The sequence below is a fragment of the Delphinapterus leucas genome, chromosome 13, assembly GCF_059928025.1.
Source record: "Delphinapterus leucas isolate spDelLeu-1000000601 "Yukka" chromosome 13, BTC_Dleu_Yukka2, whole genome shotgun sequence".
NCBI classification, from domain to species: domain Eukaryota; kingdom Metazoa; phylum Chordata; class Mammalia; order Artiodactyla; family Monodontidae; genus Delphinapterus; species Delphinapterus leucas.
The window spans coordinates 15,313,688-15,333,194 of record NC_143141.1 but is presented as its reverse complement, the minus strand read 5'-3'; the positions used below and the strand labels follow the sequence as shown (position 1 = coordinate 15,333,194).

General features: G+C 45.0%; 1 protein-coding gene across 3 annotated transcripts in view; it reads left to right on the top strand.

Moving 5' to 3' along the window:
- Positions 1 to 19,267, top strand: part of TCF7L1 (transcription factor 7 like 1) — a 159,071-nt gene extending 139,804 nt beyond the window's left edge. The window contains exons 4-13 of one of the 3 annotated variants that reach the window (XM_089922879.1): positions 159 to 206; positions 11,331 to 11,392; positions 12,114 to 12,246; positions 13,188 to 13,290; positions 13,600 to 13,683; positions 14,423 to 14,566; positions 15,256 to 15,415; positions 15,502 to 15,609; positions 16,493 to 16,568; positions 17,860 to 19,267. In XM_089922879.1, the coding sequence (XP_089779005.1) occupies positions 159 to 206; positions 11,331 to 11,392; positions 12,114 to 12,246; positions 13,188 to 13,290; positions 13,600 to 13,683; positions 14,423 to 14,566; positions 15,256 to 15,415; positions 15,502 to 15,609; positions 16,493 to 16,568; positions 17,860 to 18,293 (1,352 nt within the window). In that variant the 3' untranslated portion in view covers positions 18,294 to 19,267. The remainder of the gene's footprint in view (positions 1 to 158; positions 207 to 11,330; positions 11,393 to 12,113; positions 12,247 to 13,187; positions 13,291 to 13,599; positions 13,684 to 14,422; positions 14,567 to 15,255; positions 15,416 to 15,501; positions 15,610 to 16,492; positions 16,569 to 17,859) is intronic. The other 2 variants (XM_022555994.3, XM_022555995.3) reach the window with 2 other exon arrangements.
- The last annotated feature ends 240 nt before the right edge of the window (positions 19,268 to 19,507 follow it).

Genomic DNA, 19,507 nt, shown 5'->3' with positions numbered 1-19,507 from the left:
AACAAGTAAATAAATAAATAAATAAAAAACCTCAAGCGTATAGCTTGAAAGCACTCACCTGAATTCTACAAAGTAAATGAAAATTGACATTTACCTAGACACGTCCTGGCAACAGTCTGAACTGTAAGGGTTTAATTTGTTTTTTTTTTTCCTACAAGCATCTATGCAGGAAGGAAAAGACCAGTGTCAAAGGAACAAAAATAAAGGTAAACTCGGGATTCTCTTTTGCTGCCTTTAATGCCAGCAAACAGTAGAAAAGGGAGAGTCTTGATAAGGAAAGATTTATACCAAGAATTTTGTGCCCAGTCCAGTTTGCAAAGACCTCAGAAATGTACCACTGCTTCCAAGAAGGACCTAAAGCACCTTCTAATTCCTTGCAGCGTTTTCTCTCTGCTGCTGCCCTACAGAGACCCTGGTTTATCTTCACATCTTTCAGAGCCTTCAGCTTACTGCTTGCCGCCTGTGAGGAGCTCAGAGAATATTTGTTAGTACGTTAATATAGACTCTCATCCCGTCATTTTCTTCTCTGCGCTCCAGTCCACTGGCTTCCTGGGGGTTCCTCAAACACGTGGAGCACCCTGCCCACCTCGGAGCCAATGCGCTGGGTGCCTTCTGCCAAAACACCCTTCCCTCTCATGCCCACACATCTCACTCCACTGCCTTCGTGTATTCATTCAAAAGTCATTTTCTCATTGAGGCCTTCCCTGGTCAGCGTGTGTAACTTATAACCACGCCTGCCTCGCTTCTTATCTGCCGTCCCTGACTTGATTTTTCTCCTTAACATTTATCACTATCTAATATTTTAGTTATTTATTTATTTGGCTTATTGTCTGTCTGTCCAATTAGAATGTACCTAATGCAAGGATAGGTATTTTTGTCTAAAAAGACAAGATTCTCTAGTGCGTTCACGAGACCTAGAACTGTTCCTGGCACATAGTTGTTGCAGCATAAATGCCTGTGATCCGTATTTTCTGCAGGGCCAATTAGATCAGCAATCCAGCCATGTCGTCAGAGACCCAGGTTCTTTCCACCTCTGCTTGTTGGCCTCCAGCCCTTTGACTGCCCAACTCGGTCCTTGCTGTGTAGACAGTCTCCACAAACATTTACCCAATAAATAAAAGTGTGAATTTCCATTTCTCTCGAAAATTCTGTATAGGAGACATATGTTCAAATTTCCTTTCTTTAATAGGATACGATGACAGAATTGGCAAAGGGCTTACATTTCGCCTTTAAAGTAGTATTTGTTAGAGAGTGGTGTGTGTGTGCACACAGAGAGAATTAGGAGTTTTTTCCCTCAACTTTAATTAAGTTCCTGTTTGCCCCTGCTTATATTATAAATCCACCACTGTGACTGGACTGGTATTCTAGGAACAAACCAGTTTCCTTTTTCCCCCAAGTCCTGCATTTGAGCACATAATCTCTTGAAAAAACAGTTCTGGCCCACTAAAAGAGAAGGTGTTCTCAACCACTAAACAGATGATTGATTGTGGATAGAGCATTTTTTTTAAAATTTTATTTATTTATTTTTGCTGTGCTGGGTCTTCGTTTGTGCAAGGGCTTTCTCTAGTTGCGGCAAGCGGGGGCCCCTCTTCATCGCGGTGTGCGGGCCTCTCACTGTCGCGGCCTCTCTTGTTGCGGAGCACAGGCTCCAGATGCGCAGGCTCAGTAGTTGTGGCTCACGGGCCCAGTTGCTCCGCGGCATGTGGGATCTTCCCAGACCAGGTCTCGAACCCGTGTCCCCTGCATTGGCAGGTGGATTCTCAACCACTGTGCCACCAGGGAAGCCCCGAGCATATTTCTTAAACATATAAAGTCAGGTGCAACCCAGTGCACCTCTGAGGATCTTTTCTGAGCAGCCTGTTCGGTGGTCTGTGTCTGCTTTGTAGGTGATACCACAGAATTAAGGCTCTTCTTTGCCTGATCTAAAAAACGTTATCCTTCTTATCGCTGAAATTCAGATCAGGAAGAAAAGGAGGTAGTGAATTAACACTCGGGGCAAGAGGCTTTGTGAAGGCCTCAAGCCAGTTACTGAGAGAAGCAGGCGGTGGAGAGTGGCAGGGCCTCATGGAAGGATGGTTTGTGGAGAGGTGGCTGGTCCATCTGTGGTGGTGCGTGGGCTTTACTTAGAACTTGGAAGAAAGTCATGAACAGTAGAAGAGAGGATGAATTGCTTCCTCAGGACCAGGAGTTTCAGGGAGAACTTTGGCTTGGACCAACCCTAGAAACAGACCAAAACAGACAAGAAACACTTGAGCTGGGAAAGGGGTGGGTCTGCGTGATGGGCTGGAAGGATTCAGGTCCAAGGTGGCTCTGAGATGCTCTTCTTTGGATAAAACTGGACTTGGCTACCTTGCCCAGGGAACACCTGTACTCTGGGTTGGGCGTGCTCTTTGCACTGCAGAGCAAGCTGTCCACAGAGAGGTGTGTGTTGGTCCTCAACATTCCTGCCCTTGGCCTGGGCTTATGCTGTGGACATCCTGCCCCTGGGGACAGGGAAGGAGCAAAAAGAGTGGGAACTTTTCTTGGGAGGGTAGCCTCCTAGGAGAGCTTTGCCTGAGTCAGCCCTAAAGGGAGTGATTTTTGCTAATCAGTCCCAGAGGCCTCATCTTCCCAGGCTGACCAAGGAAAAGTCTACCTTCCTTTTTCTTTCTGAGAACCCACCACCTTCCAGTCCATTTTTTGCAAAATGACGCCCCCTAATGGGAACCAATACTAATAACTCACGGAGTGTTAAAGTGAGGAGGCCTGCATTTTAAATATAACTCACATATTTCTGCTTTGTACTTAACTCTCCACCCATTCGGTGCTGTTTGCCAGTTTCTTTGTTTTTTTCTTTCTAAAAATTTTATTGCAAAATTGTCCAACCATATACAAAACCAGACAGTACAAAGAAATCCCATGTACCCATCTCCTAGCCTTAACAACTGTCAGTATTTTGCTGTGTTTATTTCATCTATCTTCCCAACACCCCTTCCCTTATTTTTTCTTTTTTTTTTTTGAATTTTTGAATTTTATTTTATTTTTTTATACAGCAGGTTCTTATTAGTTATCCATTTTATACACATCAGTGTATACATGTCAATCCCAATCTCCCAATTCATCACACCACCACCACCACCCACTGCCGCTTTCCCCCGTTGGTGTCCATACATTTGTTCTCTACATCTGTGTCTCAATTTCTGCCCTGCAAACCAGTTCATCTGTACCATATTTCTAGGTTCCACATATATGCATTAATATACGATATTTGTTTTTCTATTTCTGACTTACATCACTCTGTATGACAGTCACTAGGTCCATCCACGTCTCTACAAATGACCCAATTTCATTCCTTTTTATGGCTGAATAATATTCCATTTTATATATGTACCACATCTTCTTTATCCATTCGTCTGTCAGTGGCCATAGAGCTTGCTTCCATGACCTGGCTCTTGTAAATAGTGCTGTAATGAACATTGGGGTGCATGTGTCTTTTTGAATTATGGTTTTCTCTGGGTATATGCCCAGTAGTGGGATTGCTGGATCATATGGTAATTCTATTTTTAGTTTTTTAAGGAACCTATACTGTTCTCCATAGTGGTTGTATCAATTTACATTCCCACCAATAGTGCAAGAGGGTTCCCTTTTCTCCACACCCTCTCCAGCATTTATCGTTTGTAGATTTTCTGATGATGCCCATTCTAACTGGTGTGAGGTGATACCTCACTGTAGTTTTGATTTGCATTTCTCTAATAATTAGTGATCTTGAGCAGCTTTTCATGTGCTTCTTAGCCATCCCTATGTCTTCTTTGCAGAAATATCTATTTGGGTCTTTTGCCCATTTTTGGATTGGGTTGTTTGTTTTTTTAATATTGAGCTGTGTGAGCTGTTCATATATTTTGGAGATTAATCCTTTGTCCATTGATTCATTTGCAAATATGTTCTCCCATTCTGAAGGTTGTCTTTTCGTCTTGTTTGTAGTTTGCTTTGCAAAAGCTTTTAAGTTTCATTAGGTCCCATTTGTTTGTCTTTGTTTTTATTTCCATTACTCTAGGAGGTGGATCGAAAAAGATCTTGCTGTGATATATGTCGTAGAGTGTTCTTCCTATGTTTTCCTCTAAGAGTTTTATAGTGTCAGGTCTTACATTTAGGTCTCTAATCCGTTTTGAGTTTCTTTTTGTGTATGGTGTTAGAGAGTGTTCTAATTTCATTCTTTTACCTGTAGCTGTCTAGTTTTCCCAGCACCACTTATTGAAGAGACTCTCTTTTCTCCTTTGTGTATTCTTGCCTCCTTTGTCATAGATTAGTTGACCATAGGTGTGTGGGTTTATCTCTGGGCTTTCTATCCTGTTCCATTGATCTATATTTCTGTTCTTGTGCCAGTACCATATTGTCTTGATTACTATAGCTTTGTAGTGTAGTCTGAAGTCAGGGAGTCTGATTCCTCCAGCTCCATTTTTTTCCCTCAAGACTGCTTTGGCTATTCAGGGTCTTTTGTGCCACCATACAAATTTTAAGATTTTTTTGTTCTAGTTCTGTAAAAAATGCCATTGGTAATTTGATAGGGATTGCATTGAATCTGTAGATTGCTTTGGGTAGTATAGTCATTTTCACAATATTGATTCTTCCAATCCAAGAACATGGTACATCTCTCCATCTGTTTGTATCATCTTTAATTTTTTTCATCAGTGTCTCATGGTTTTCTGCATACAGGTCTTTTGTCTCCCTAGGTAGGTTTATTCCTAGGTATTTTATTCTTTTTGTTGCAGTGGTGAATGGGAGTGTTTCTTTAATTTCTCTTTCAGATTTTTCATCATTAGTGTACAGGAATGCAAGAGATTTCTGTGCATTCATTTTGTATCCTGCAACTTTACCAAATTCATTGATTAGCTCTAGTAGTTTTCTGGTGGTATCTTCAGGATTCTGTACGTGTAGTATCATGTCATCTGCAAACAGTGACAGTTTTACTCCTTCTTTTCCAATTTGTATTCCTTTTATTTCTTTTTCTTCTCTGATTGCCATGGCTAGGACTTCCAAAACTATGTTGAATAATAGTGGTAAGACTGGACATTCTTTTCTTGTTCGTGATCTTAGAGGAAATGCTTTCAGTTTTTCACCAGTGAGAATGATGTTTGCTGTAGGTTTGTCATATATGGCCTTTATTATGGTGAGGTAGGTTCCCTCTGTGCCCACTTTCTGGAGAGTTTTTTATCATAAATGGGTGTTGAATTTTGTCAAAAGCTTTTTCTGCATCTATTGAGATGACCATATAGATTTATTCTTCAATTTGTTAATATGCTGTATCACATTGATTGATTTACGTATATTGAAGAATCCTTGTGTCCCTGGGATAAATCCCACTTGATCGTGGTGTATGATCCTTTTAATGTGTTGTTGGATTCTGTTTGCTAGTATTTTGTTGAGGATTTTTGCATCTATATTCAACAGTGATATTGGTCTGTAATTTTCTTTTTTTATAGTATCTTTGTCTGGTTTTGGTATCAGGGTGATGGTGGCCTCATAGAGTGAGTTTGGGAGTGTTCCTTCCTCTGCAGTTTTTTAGAAGAGTTTGAGAAAGAGGGGTGTTAGCTCTTCTCTAAATGTTTGATAGAATTCACCTGTAAAGCCATCTGGTCCTGGACTTTTGTTTGCTGGAAGATTTTTAATCACAGTTTCAATTTCATTACTTGTGATTGGTCTGTTCATATTTTCTATTTCTTCCTGGTTCAGTCTTGGAAGGTTATACCTTTCTAAGAATTGGTCCATTTCTTCCAGGTTGTCCATTTTATTGGCATAGAGTTGCTTGTAGTAGTGTCTTATGATGCTTTGTATTTCTGCGGTGTCTGTAACTTCTCTTTTTTCATTTCTAATTTATTGATTTGAGTCCTCTCCCTCTTTTTCTTGATGAGTCTGGTTAATGGTTTATCAGTCTTGTTTATCTTCTTGAAGAACCAGCTTTTAGTTTTATTGATCTTTGCTATTGTTTTCTTTGTTTGTATTTCATTTATTTCTCCTCTGATCTTTATGATCTCTTTCCTTCTGCTAACTTTGGGTTTTGTCTGTTCTTCTTTCTCTAGTTCCTGTAGGTGTAAGGTTAGATTGTTTATTTGAGGTTTTTCTTGTTTCTTTTTTTTTTTTTTTTTTTTCTTGTTTCTTGAGTAGGCTTGTATTGCTATAAACTTCCCTCTTAGAACTGCTTTTGCTGCATCCCATAGGTTTTGGATCGTCGTGTTTTCATTGGCATTTGTCTCTAGGTATTTTTTGAGTTCCTCTTTGATTTCTTCAGTGATCTCTTGGTTATTTAGTAACATATGTTTAGCTTCCATGTGTTGGTGTTTTTTACATTTTTTTCCCTATAATTGATTTCTGATCTCATAGCATTGTGGTCATAAAAGATGCTTGATATGATTTCAGTTTTCTTAAATTTACTGAGGCTTGATTTGTGACCCAAGATGTGATCTATCCTGGAGAATGTTCCGTGCGCACTTGAGAAGAAAGTGTAATCTGCTGTTTGGGGATGGAATGTCCTATAAATATCAATTAAATCTATCTGGTCTATTGTGTCATTTAAAGCTTCTGTTTCCTTATTAATTTTCTGTTTGGATGATCTGTCCACTGGTGTAAGTGAGGTGTTAAAGTGCCCCAATGTTATTGTGTTTCTGTCGATTTCCTCTTTTAGAGCTGTTAGCAGTTGCCTTATGTATTGAGGTGCTCCTATGTTGGGTGCATATATATTTATAATTGTTATATCTTCTTCTTGGATTGATCCCTTGATCATTATGTAGTGTCCTTCCTTGTCTCTTGTCACATTATTTTAAAGTCTATTTTATCTGCTATGAGTATTGCTACTCCAGCTTTCTTTTGATTTCCATTCGCTTGGGATATCTTTTTCCATCCCCTCACTTTCAGTCTGTATGTGTCCCTAGGTCTGAAGTGGGTTTCTTGTAGACAGCTTATATATGGGTCTTGTTTTAGTATCCATTCAGCCAGCCTGTGTCTTTTGGTTGGAACATTTAATCCATTCACATTTAAGGTAATTATCCATATGTGTGTTCCTGTTACCATTTTCTTAATTGTTTGGGGTTTGTTTTCGTAGGTCCTTTTCTTCTCTTGTGTTTCCCACTTAGAGAAGTTCCTTTAGCATTTGTTGTAGAGCTAGTTTGGTGGTGCTGAATTCTCTTAGCTTTTGCTTGTCTGTAAAGCTTTTGATTTCTCCATCAAATCTGAATGAGATCCTTGCCGGGTAGAGTAATCTTGGTTGTAGATTCTTCCCTCTCATCACTTTAAGTATATCATGCCACTCCCTTCTGGCCTGTAGAATTTCTGCTGAGAAATCAGCTGTTAACCTTATGGGAGTTCCCTTGTATGTTATTTGTCATTTTTCCCTTGCTGCTTTCAATAATTTTTCTTTGTCCTTAATTTTTGCCTATTTGATTACTATGTGTCTCAGCGTGTTTCTCCTTGGGTTTATCCTGTATGGGATTCTCTGCGCTTCCTGGACTTGGGTAGCTATTTCCTTTCCCATGTTAGGGAAGTTTTCAACTATAATCTCTTCAAATATTTTCTCGGGTCCTTTCTCTCTTCTCCTTCTGGGACCCCTATAATGCAAATGTTGTTGCGTTTAGTGTTGTCCCAGAGGTCTCTTAGGCTGTTTTCATTTCTTTTCATACTTTTTTCTTTATTCTGTTCTGTGGCAGTGAATTCCACCATTCTGTCTTCCGGGTCACTTATCCGTTCTTCGGCCTCAGTTTTCTGCTATTGATTCCTTCTAGTGTATTTTTCACTTCATTTATTATATTGTTCATCTCTGTTTGTTTGTTCTTTAATTCTTCTAGGTCTTTGTTAAACATTTCTTGCATCTTCTCTGTCTTTGCCTCCATTCTTTTTCTGAGGTCCTGGATCATCTTCACTATCATTATTCTGAATTCTTTTTCTGGAAGGTTGCCTATCTCCACTTCATTTAGTTGTTTTTCTGGGGTTTTATCTTGTTCCTTCATCTGATACATAGCCCTCTGCCTTTTCATCTTGTCTGTCTTTCTGTGAATGTGGTTTTTCTTCCACAGGCTGCAGGATTGTAGTTCTTCTTGCTTCTGCTGTCTGCCCTCTGGTGGATGAGGCTATGGAAGAGGGCTGTACATGTTTCCTGATGGGAGGGACTGGTGGTGGGTAGAGCTGGGTGTTGCTCTGGTGGGCAGAGCTCAGTGAAACTTTAATCTGCTTGTCTGCTGATGGGTGGGGCTGAGTTCCCTCCCTGTTGGTTGTTTGACCTGAGGCGACCCAGCACTGGAGCCTACAGGCTCTTTGTTGAGGCTAATGGCAGACTCCAGGAGGGCTTATGTGAAGGAGTACTTCCCAGAACTTCTGCTGCCAGTGTCCTTGTCCCCACGGTGAGCCACAGCCATCCCCCACCTCTGCAGGACACCCTCCAACACTAGCAGGTAGGTCTGGTTCAGTCTCCTGTGGGGTCACTGCTTCTTCCCCGGGTTCCAGTGCACACAGTACTTTGTGTGTCCCCTCCAAGAGTGGAGTCTCTGTTTCCCCCAGTCCTGTCCAAGTCCTGCAATCAAATCCCGCTAGCCTTCAAAGTCTGATTCTCTAGGAATTCCTCCTCCCGTTGCCAGACCCCCAGGTTGGGAAGCCTGACGTGGGGCTGAGAACCTTCACTCCAGTGAGTGGACTTCCGTGGTATAAGTGTTCTCCAGTTTGTGAGTCACCCACCCAGCGGTTATGGGATTTGATTTTATTGTGATTGCGCCCCTCCTACCGTCTCATTGCGGCTTCTCCTTTGTCTTTGGATGTGGGGTATCTTTTTTGGTGAGTTCCAGTGTCTTCCTGTCGATGATTGTTCAGCAGTTATTTGTGATTCCGGTGCTCTTGCAAGAGGGAGTGAGCACATGTCCTTCTACTCCACCATCTTGAACCTGAGCCTTCCAGACCTTTAGTCCTGTTTGTCAGTTTCTGATGAAGCCAAACTCAAGAGCACATGGCCAGTCAGGATTCGTAATACTATTAAGTATTTTAAGATGGCTCTATGTACATATATCCAATCATCACATAGTACACATTAAATATATAACAATCTTATTTGTCAGTTATACCTCAATAAAGCTGAAATTTTACATTTAAAAAAAGATAGCTATAAATGATATAAATGAAAAACAGATGTACAAGAAGTCTAAATGAATGGAGATATGCCAAAATGATAATAGTGACTGGGTTAGGCTAGTGTGATTCTGGAGTTTTTTGGGGTTTTTGTGTGTGTGTGTGTGTGATTGTGTTTTCTAAATGTTTTATAATATAGTTTGTATTTCTTTCTTAGGAAATTTGTGTTCATCGTAAGTATAGTTTTAAGTAGGTAATAATTAAATTGGAAAATACAGAAAGGGAAATAAGAAAAACAAAACCACCTGTAGTCCCACCACTCAAATATACTTACTGTTTATGTTTTGGTGTGCTTCTAGTCTTTTTGTTTGTTTTTTCTTCCACTGCGCTGCACTGCTGGTGGGATGAGATCTTAGTTCCCCAACCAGGGATTGAACCCAGCCCATGGTAGTGAAGCACCGAGTCCTAACCACTGGACCACCAGGGAACTGCCTCTAGCCTTTTTTTTAAATCATAGAATTTATGTGTTTTTTAAAAATTGTAATCATTTTGTGTAATTCTTTTTATCATTTACTGTCACTTTAGTAATAATTCTTTTCCTTTTATGATACTAAAAATCACCCTTTAGACAAAGCTGTTTCCGGGAAACCTCAGTGCATCATTGAGTTGCATCAGGATCCTAGAAATCTGACCTTAAAATAATTTTTTTATACTCTTATTTGTGCGGTATGTTCATGTACGTGGAGAGCTCTTCAAAAGCCAGTGAGGGAACAGGTGAAAACAGTAAGAAGAAAAGAATTTTAGAATTTACTGTGCAACGTCAAATGAGCCCACTTAAGGGTGGTGATAGGAAGTTGTTCAAGGTGAGGTACCAGCAGGGTCCAGCCGTGTGCCAGCGCCACCTAGTGGTTTTGGTTATGAACCATCTGCATTCTTGGTCTCACTTCTGTGAGTCTGAGAGCTGGGCCCCTGGGTTCTAGGCCTTGCTCCAGGACTCTGCCTCTCATCTCTGCTTAGCCTACTGAAAATGGAGCAAGATTACTGTCAGCACACGAGCGCCTAGGAGATGTACGTATAGTTGCTTGCATGATGAGCACCCAAGGGGCACTGAGTGAAAGGCTGAAGGGCTCAGGAACCTATGAAACGAAACATTCAACTGGGAAGACAGAAGTTTGGAAATCTGGCCCGTGAGATGCCACCAAATCATCATCCTGTTTACGAATCTCTTTTTTAATAAATCTCTTCTCCACTTGTAACTCATTTACCTTATTATCCGAAAAAATGTGTGTCGGTCCTTTCTCTGACAGATGTTTTGATTAGGCTGTTGAGGTGCCAGGAAGTGCAAGAGAAGACACCCTGGTTTGTTAGAGCCGTAAAGGGCTGATAGGAATCCAGTTCTACCACTTACTGGCCCTGTGGCTCAGGCTAAGTCACTTAATCTTTCCCCACTCAGTTTCCTCATTCCTCAAATGAAGATAATCATAGCTTTTTTGCTAGGTTATAATAAGGACGATAGCCATTTTTATAATAAAAATCTTTATTGTTAAGTCAGATTATGTCAAGGCAATTAAAAATTAATTCAGTTTAGTAATTCCAGGACACACAGGTTTTTCCGTTTTTTAACGTTTCTGAAGCAGGATGTGTTGGTGACATGCCAGTGTTTTTGCTTTCTTAACAGTCATGTAAAATGTACTCCTTACACTCTCTGGTATTGTAAATGAAATGTGATAATTAGGTCAGCAGAGTGTTTGAGACTCTCCAGGGAGAACTGTTTTAAGTGCTCTTGGTGGTATCTGTAAACCCTGAACATGACAACTGGTTATATGAGGTCTGATGGTGACAGTTCCCTCACTGCTCTGTTACCAGTCTCAGATGTGAACCTATGAGCTACCCTTTCTAGGAAGTTCATTTGGAAAGCGTATGTTGAGGGACTTCCCTGGCGGTCCAGTGGTTAAGACTCTGCGCTTCTGTTGCCGGGGTCATGGGTTTGATCCCTGGTCGGGGAACTAAGACCCCTCATGCTGCACAATGCAGCCAAAAAGAAGAAAAAAAAAAAACTGAAAAGGATAAGCGTGTGTTCTAAAGTCACTGAGATTACATAGAGCACGGTTCATAATTCAGCAGCCTGTAGCATTTAGCACCACACAGTACACATGAAGTGAGTAACGGTGGGCTGTTTTGAAGAGGGTACGTAGGAGGGTGGATGTAATCCCTTCTCTAATTCTGTTGGTTCTTTCTCTGCTGTATAGGCCGCTGCTTTCTCTCAAGTACCCTTCGAGGGCTGAATGGCATGTTGCATGGAAAATACCTGGTATCTATTCAACCAAGTACATAACAACAGGTTTTACAGGCATATCTTGTTTTATTGTACTTTACTGTCCTTCGCAGATATTACATTTTTTATGAATTGAAGGTTTATAGCAATCTTGCATCCATCAAGTCTGTCGGCATCATTTTTCCAACAGCCTTTGCTCACTTTGTGTCTCTGGGTCACATTTCAGTAATTCTCGCAATATTTCAAATTTATTCATTATTATTATAATTGTTATGCTGACCTGTGATCACTGATCTTTGATGTCACTATTGCAAAAAGATTACAACTCACTGAAGGCTCAGATGATAGCACCTTTTGACAAAGTATTTTTAATTAGGGTATGTGCATATTTTTTTAGACATAATGCCATTGCACACTTAACAGACTACAGTACAGTGTAAACATAACTTTTATATGCACTGGGAGGGACTTCCCTGCCGGTCCAGTGGTTAAGACTCTGCTCTTCCACTGTAGGGGGTGCAGATTCCATCCCTGGTCAGGGAACTAAGATCCCACATGCCGTGCAGCACAGCCAAAAAAAGAAAAAAATTCTTTTAAAAAAAAAAAAATAGATTTATGCACCGGGAAACCAAAAAGTGTGTGTGATTTGCTTTACTGCAAATAAAGCAGTAAACGGAACCTGCAGTAGCTCTGAGGTCTGCCCGTACTCTCCATCTCCTTGGCAACTGTCCCTAGTCTTTTTCTCTCTGTCTTTCAGTCTAATAAAGTTCCTGTTGTTCAACACCCGCACCACATGCACCCGTTGACGCCCCTCATCACCTACAGCAACGACCACTTCTCCCCTGGCTCCCCTCCCACACACCTCTCCCCAGAGATCGATCCAAAGACAGGTGAGTCAGGGCCTGCTCTGGCTGGACCAGCACCACAGCTCCAGTGGGGGCGGGCTTTTCTTCTCGGGGAGTATTTCAGCCCTGGAATTGGACAGACCTGGGTTCAAACCATGTCTCCAACTCTCAGTTGTCTCTAACCCTGCCCACTAAGTTTAGCCTTTTCAGTTCGCTCATCAGTGCCTTACGTGTCCCTTCTGCATCACTGGGTCATTGTGAGGATGAAAGGGGATTAAATGAGATGATGCACAGGGCCTGGCTCCACAGCAAGCATTTGGTGTTGCTCTGCCACTGCCGCTTCTACGTTAGAATGTCTTAAAACTTTAAGATTGGAATGACCTGGAAGGGGGAAAAAAAATCTCCTTTCTCATTCACTTTGAAGTCTAGCCGGCTGCAGGCTGTGCCTCCTTAAACCAAAACCTAGGCCCCAAACTGAACATATGGAAGTAAACAGTCTAGCCAGACATAAGCATAGCTATAAAGCAGTAGACTGAGTTGACTTGTTGTTTTTAACTTGCTCACCCAAACTCCATCCCAGAGGGAGCCAGAGTCTTCATAAAATTCCCATAGCGTTTCCATGGGTCAAAGCATTTTTGGAGCTCCTCTTGAGAAATCACAGCTACTACGAGTTACAGATAATAAGGAGGACAAATGTGGAACAGAGATCCAAAGTTTATCTTTCCATGAATGAGGCAGCTTTTCTAGCTGATGACTCTGGGGATATCTTGGGTCTCTCAGTCCAAATTTTCCTGCCTGTGTCTTGGACGACTCCTGTATGAGCAGCTGGAAGTTACTGGTGACAGAGGGCAGGGATAATAAAAGAAAGGGCCTTCCAAGCTCCAGGGCACCTGGGAATATAGGGCAAGGAACCTCCTGTTTGATATTATTTTAAGGTGTTAATGTAGGGCCAAGGAATTGTCTGACACATCTCTCTTTGGAAGCAGGAATCCCCCGGCCCCCTCACCCATCTGAGCTGTCTCCGTATTACCCACTGTCTCCCGGAGCTGTCGGGCAAATCCCCCATCCCCTCGGCTGGCTCGTCCCACAGTAAGGAAACTTACAGCCTTTCTTACCCTCCCTCCTTCCTTATGCTGAGTTCTAACTTCTGTACCTCCAGCCGGTCCTGGTGGTCTGTATACAGACGTCCCCCCCACCTCCCCCACGTGGAGCCCTCTCACCAAAGCCCAGGACTCAGACCTCCCTGCTCTCCCCAGGGCAGTGTCCCCCCAACTCTTCCTTCCTACTTCCTGCCTTTACTTATCATCCTTTCTTCCCAACCGCCTCTCCTTCCCTGTCCTGAACATTCCCATTTTAGCCAATTTGCTGACCAGATTTCCTTGCTCCTGGCCCTTATAGGCAAGGACAGCCCATGTACTCCCTTCCTCCCGGCGGCTTCCGGCACCCCTACCCTGCGCTCGCCATGAATGCCTCAATGTCCAGGTGAGTCCTGGGACTGGAGCTGTGAGCAGGAAGTGGCAGTGCAGGGAATGGTTGTCTACCAGCGTCCCTGCCATTTCTGACCATTACACAGCTTTCTCTTGGCAGTAAGCGAGGAGGCAGGCGCTCCCCTTTCCTCCCGCCTCTCTGATAAGGTGGGGATGGAGACCATAGGCTCAGCCCACTCTTGCCCCATCTCTCTAAGAGAAGCATTTCAAAGCCCTCACACTCAACCCTCCTGCACGTCCCCTCACGGGCTGGGCTGGGCTTTGTGGCACTGAAGCATTTTGAGTACATCACTCTGAAGCTGGGAGATTAATTGTTCCTGCAATGATGTCAGGAGAGGGGAACAGCGAAAGGGGATTTCTGTCTCAGTAGCCGATCTACCTGACAGTGGTACCGCCAGTGACAAAAGAAGTGCAACCCACAGCCTAAGCCCTTCTTTCCCCCCTGTGTACTCTGGCCTCAGACCCGCTGCATCTTCTTTTGTGTTTTTCATCCTACCTGCTTTCAGCACCAGATATAGGAAACCTGCACGCTTGTGGGGGAAGGGAGGTTTGTTGGGTGTTTCCCAAACCGGTTCTGTCGAGGTCAGCGCATGGCCTTCCGTTGCTCCAACACTGCCACAGCAGAGGTGTTTACACGCCTCCGCCATCAAGACTGGGGGCCCGCCACATCCTCTGTGGGTGACAAGCATTCTGCCTGAATCCCTCTGTTGTCTTTGTTTCCATCTGGTACATAGCCTGGTTTCCAGTCGGTTCTCCCCTCACATGGTGGCTCCGGCCCATCCTGGTCTGCCCACCTCAGGGATCCCCCACCCCGCTATCGTCTCCCCCATCGTCAAGCAGGAACCGGCGCCCCCCAGCCTGAGCCCGGCCGTGATCGCGTGAGTAACAGGCAGCCTGATGGGGGGTGGCCAGTCTCTGAGCAGCCCGGCAGCTTCCTCAACTACACCCTCTCCCTTGGGAACTGTTCCCTTTGACCCCTGGAGTTCCCATCCTCTCAGAGACACCGTGCATCTCTTCTCACATTAAGGAAAGTTTTACAACCAGGACTTCGAGGCTGAAAGAGAACCTGAGAGAGCTTTTAGCTTCCTTCTCCCCCTCCCACCCCGCCCCCCATACACTCGAAAATGGTAAGGCCCCAGAAAGGAGAATATTCTCAAGGTCACATGGCTGACCGGTGGCAGAGCACCCAGCACCAAGGCCTGTGCTTTGTCCACTGTGCCATAAAGACAGCAGGAAAGCCAAAGTCGGTGCCTCATAGCCGAGGAGACCTCCTCTCTCCGTTTCTGCCTAAAGTGCCCTGCCCCCTCCTCTTTCTCACCTGTGGCCAGTGCATCCCAGCTCTCACCACCACCCTCTGTTCCATTGTCAGGAAGTTGTCCTTTCCTGGAATATGGCCAGAGGTCTGTCAGAGGCTAGGAGCTAGGTGCTCAGGCTCTGAAAGCAACCCCGGGCAACTTACATTATCGTCCAAGCAACAGCATCTCCCCTCCCCAGAGGCAGACAGCCCTTAGCCTCCTAGAGAGATGACAGCTGATACCAGCTAACCTACAGCCTTATGACTTCCCAGGAAATCACCCGTCACAGTGAAAAAAGAGGAAGAAAAGAAACCCCACGTGAAGAAGCCTCTTAATGCCTTCATGTTATATATGAAGGAGATGAGGGCCAAGGTGGTGGCCGAGTGCACCCTGAAGGAAAGTGCAGCCATTAACCAGATCCTGGGGAGAAAGGTAAGGCCTGCCCTTGTGCTCCAGGCTGTGTGGCTCAGCGTCCCCCACGCTCACCGCTCTGTCATCGCTGGTCCTCTCTCCCGCAGTGGCACAACCTGTCCCGAGAAGAGCAGGCCAAGTACTACGAACTGGCCCGGAAGGAGCGGCAGCTTCACTCACAGCTCTACCCGACCTGGTCAGCCCGAGACAACTACGTACGTGCCCATCAGACACCAGGAGCAGCCTCTGCAAGAGGAAGAGGGGCAAAGGAAGCTGACTCCATTGATAGAGGACCCTGTCAACAGAGTCAGCTTCCAGGGAGGCCAGGGAGAAGTCTGTATTTCTCTAGAAATAAGGAAGACGTTTTAGTTCTCAGGAGGGCAACAAGGCCATGGTTTGGTATCCTGGGGACAGAATCAAATTTGTGCCTGTCCCATTGGAAGTGGACTCAGCCTTTAATTCCATAATTCAGGGTGCAGTGTGAGCTGTGTGCTAGCTCTGTGGTCAGTGTCTCTAGCCAAGGGTTCCCAACCTGGGGCTCAGAGACCAATGCGTAAGCCGCTGCCTGCACTTCTGATGACTCCCTGAAACTGGGAAGGTTTTTGTATGTATGTTGTTACTTGCTTTTTTTGTGCCAAAAGGCTGCATAGCTACGTTAGTTTTTGGGGGTTTATTTGGGTTTTTTTCCCCATTTGAACCCACGCCCTCGGCAGTGAAAGCACAGAGTCCTAACCACTGGACAGCTGGGGAATTCCCAGCTGCATTAGATTTTCAGTGAGACCTGGGACCCCTCAGAAAAGATCAGGAACCTTACACTGTTCTAGGGAGAGAAATGGAAAAATCAGCCTGAAGGGCAGGAAAAGAATGAGGCCTTCCGAGAAAGCCAGGACACCGGAGCTGGAGGGAAGGGATCCAGTGGGGGAGGGAAGCAGTGTTCCAGGAAGGCTCACTGTGCCACCTTGTGAGGCTGCTGAGGGGAGTGTGATCTGGGTGCCCAGTGCAGGAAGTATCCTGTCTCCCGGCTTCATAGCTGGGAGTCCCCCAGAAAAGCCGGTTATTCTGTCCCTGGTTACCTCTTCCTTTGGCTATATCTTTCAGGGTAAGAAAAAAAAGAGGAAGCGAGAAAAGCAGCTGTCCCAGACCCAGTCCCAGCAGCAAGTCCAGGAGGCAGACGGTGAGTCTACAGGAGGGCCCTGCATCTTTACTTCTTTTTCCCTATCCCAGCTACACCCGCCGGTACTTTGTACCCGGGACTCTGATGGACACGGTGACAATGCCGTATGATGATAGCTGCCATTTTCAAGGCCTCAGCCTTATGTACACTCGGGGGGTGGGGGTGTTATTATTATCCCCTTTTTGGAGATGATCTGTTAAGAGGCTCAAAGAAGCGAAGGGATTTTTCCAGTCACTCTGCTTGTTAAACGGTCCAGCACTTTGTCACTTGGAAGGCTCTTTTCAATTCAGTTGAGTTGTGTCTTATTTGAGGGTTAGGTTCTAAAATCAATGCATAAGGTAAAAACTGAATGTCACTGAAATGATCCTTGAAATTCCCTTAGGAAGGCAGCCCATTAGGGATGGACATATCACCTATCAGTGAATCCAATAGAATCAGGTTTTCTTCCAATGTTTGTTTGGTCGAATAACAGAAATAATTGTTCACTTGGATTGGGGGGTGCCCCTTTGTGCCACAAATATATACTGTATCTTTTTACAGCAGAATCCCACCCAGCAGAGAGATGCTCACACTGTGACCAGTATTTCAGTCAAGCCTCCCATCTCATGCTCACTCCAGGACAAGTGCAGAACTTGTTTAGTTCCATCTATAGTGCTTTTTTTTGGGGGGGGGGTGCGGGGGGGAGCTGCACCACCCAGCTTGTGGGATCTTAGTTCCCTGACCAGGGATCAAACCCAGGGCCACAGCAGTGAAAGCGCCAAGTCCTGAACCCTGGACTGCCAGGGAAGTCCCCTAAAGTGCTTTTTATCACCTTGCTTTTCTTTTCATCTCCTTTCCTACCTTTCTAACATCTGCATAATTTGCGTATTCATCTCCATAGGAGTACATGTAAGTTAACTATGTATATGATGCAAAATCCACTGTATACCACGTTGCTTAGCAGGTGCTGTACTATCTCTGACAGCACCATAAACCAAAGATCTTAAAGCAAATTGAGTGGAGATCCATCCCCAGAATGATGAGATTTCAGCAGGAAGATGAAGATGTGATAGGCTGAGCTATTTTCCTTCCAGGCAGGCTCTGAATGAGTCTTTGGCATTTGGGCATTGCCCCTTGTCTGTGCTCTAGGTGTCTTGAAAGCCATAGCCATCATTTCAGGTTCTCACTTCCCTCCCGGTACGCGTTCTTGTTTCCGGAGGTGATGTGTACAGCTGGGCTTCCTCGGCAACCTCCGCCTCCCACCGCGCTCCTAGCTGCTAACTCTTTCGTGTGGTTTTTTTATTTCCCCTAGGTGCTCTGGCCTCCAAAAGCAAGAAGCCATGTGTCCAGTACCTGCCCCCTGAGAAGCCCTGTGACAGTCCTGCCTCCTCCCATGGCAGCATGCTGGACTCGCCGGCCACACCCTCCACGGCCTTGGCCTCCCCGGCTGCCCCGGCCGCCACCCACTCAGAGCAAGCCCAGCCCCTCTCCCTCACCACCAAGCCAGAGACCCGGGCCCAGCTGGCTCTCCACTCGGCTACCTTCCTGTCAGCGAAGGCTGCCGCCACCTCCTCTGGCCAGATGTGCAGCCAGCCCCCCATCCTGTCCCGGCCCCTCCCCCTTGGGTCCGTGCCCACAGCTCTGCTGACGTCCCCCCCTTCCTTCCCAGCCACGCTCCATGCCCACCAGGCCCTCCCCGTGCTCCAGGCCCAACCTCTTTCCTTGGTCACCAAGTCTGCCCACTAAGCTGCCCACTGACCTATGCAGGCTGTCATGTGACTCATCGAGTAGTAATGATGCAGAAGAAGAAGAAGAAAAAAAAAAGGAAACTTTATTGGTCAATATTTGACCACTCTGGACTGTTCTGTAAAGTGACTGGTAACAGCAGCGCTTTACATTTTGTAGATGTAACCAGTAGCTGATCTTAAGGCTTTTTTAAAAAACAAAACAAAACAAAACAAAAATCTTTAAAAAACAAGAACTGAAAAGTAGTGTGTTATTCTTCCTGTATGTGCAGCGGTGGATGGACCTGGGCAGAAGGCACCTCTGTCTCTACCTCCTGGACTCTCTGCCCTCCTGCCTCTTCCCATCACCCCCCGCGTCCCGGCTTCCCCCACCCAGCCTGCATGTTGGCCGTTGCTGCCATTTCTAGCCCGCAGCCTCTTCATCTACATCCCATTCCTGGACATTCCCTTTTACCTGGCCCACATTTTTCTCCCTTGCTCAGCTCCGTGGGTTCTTGCCTTCACCTTCGTCCTCTGCCCAGTGTAAGGCTGTCACCATGTGAGAAGACACCTCGGCCTCGTTTGTCTCCGCCAGCATCCCTTTTCCCTCAGTGGCCCTAATGCCCCAGTCTCCAGCTTTTGGTGGGGGAACAGGTCCTCTGCAGTGGTTCTTCCCCGCATTTAAAGGGATTCAAGGTGCCTGCCACTTCCTCAGTGAAGAAGCCTGTGTACCACCCCCTTACCAGTCGAGATGTCCCCTCACAGCCCCAGAGTGGCAGACAGGACCTGGCTCCGAGGTCTGGCTCCTGTCACCCAGGTCCGTGCTAGCGCAATCTGCCAAAGCTCTGAAGACCCTCCTCCCTCCCCCATCACCTCACATGCTTCTTCTGTGTGTATTTCTTTTCATTTTTATGGGGTTTTTTGGAGCAATTTAAACTCCCAGTTGTTTATTTTCACAAAAGAGAATAAAATTGCAGTTGCAAGACCTTTTCTGAGTATTTTAGTCCTTTTCTTGAATCAAGCCCCCTTCTTCACACCAACCCCTGCGTGAGATTTTTGCAGACGTGCAAAGGAGGAATGCTGCTTATTGGAAGGGGATATAAATCATGCCTGACACGACTAGAAAAATTCAACCCAGTTTCCAGCCTCGAATGTACACAGACCAGTCAGTATAGATAACTGAGATACAAAGGGATGAATCTTTTTATTTTCGTTTGTCTTCTTGTAATTGCCAAG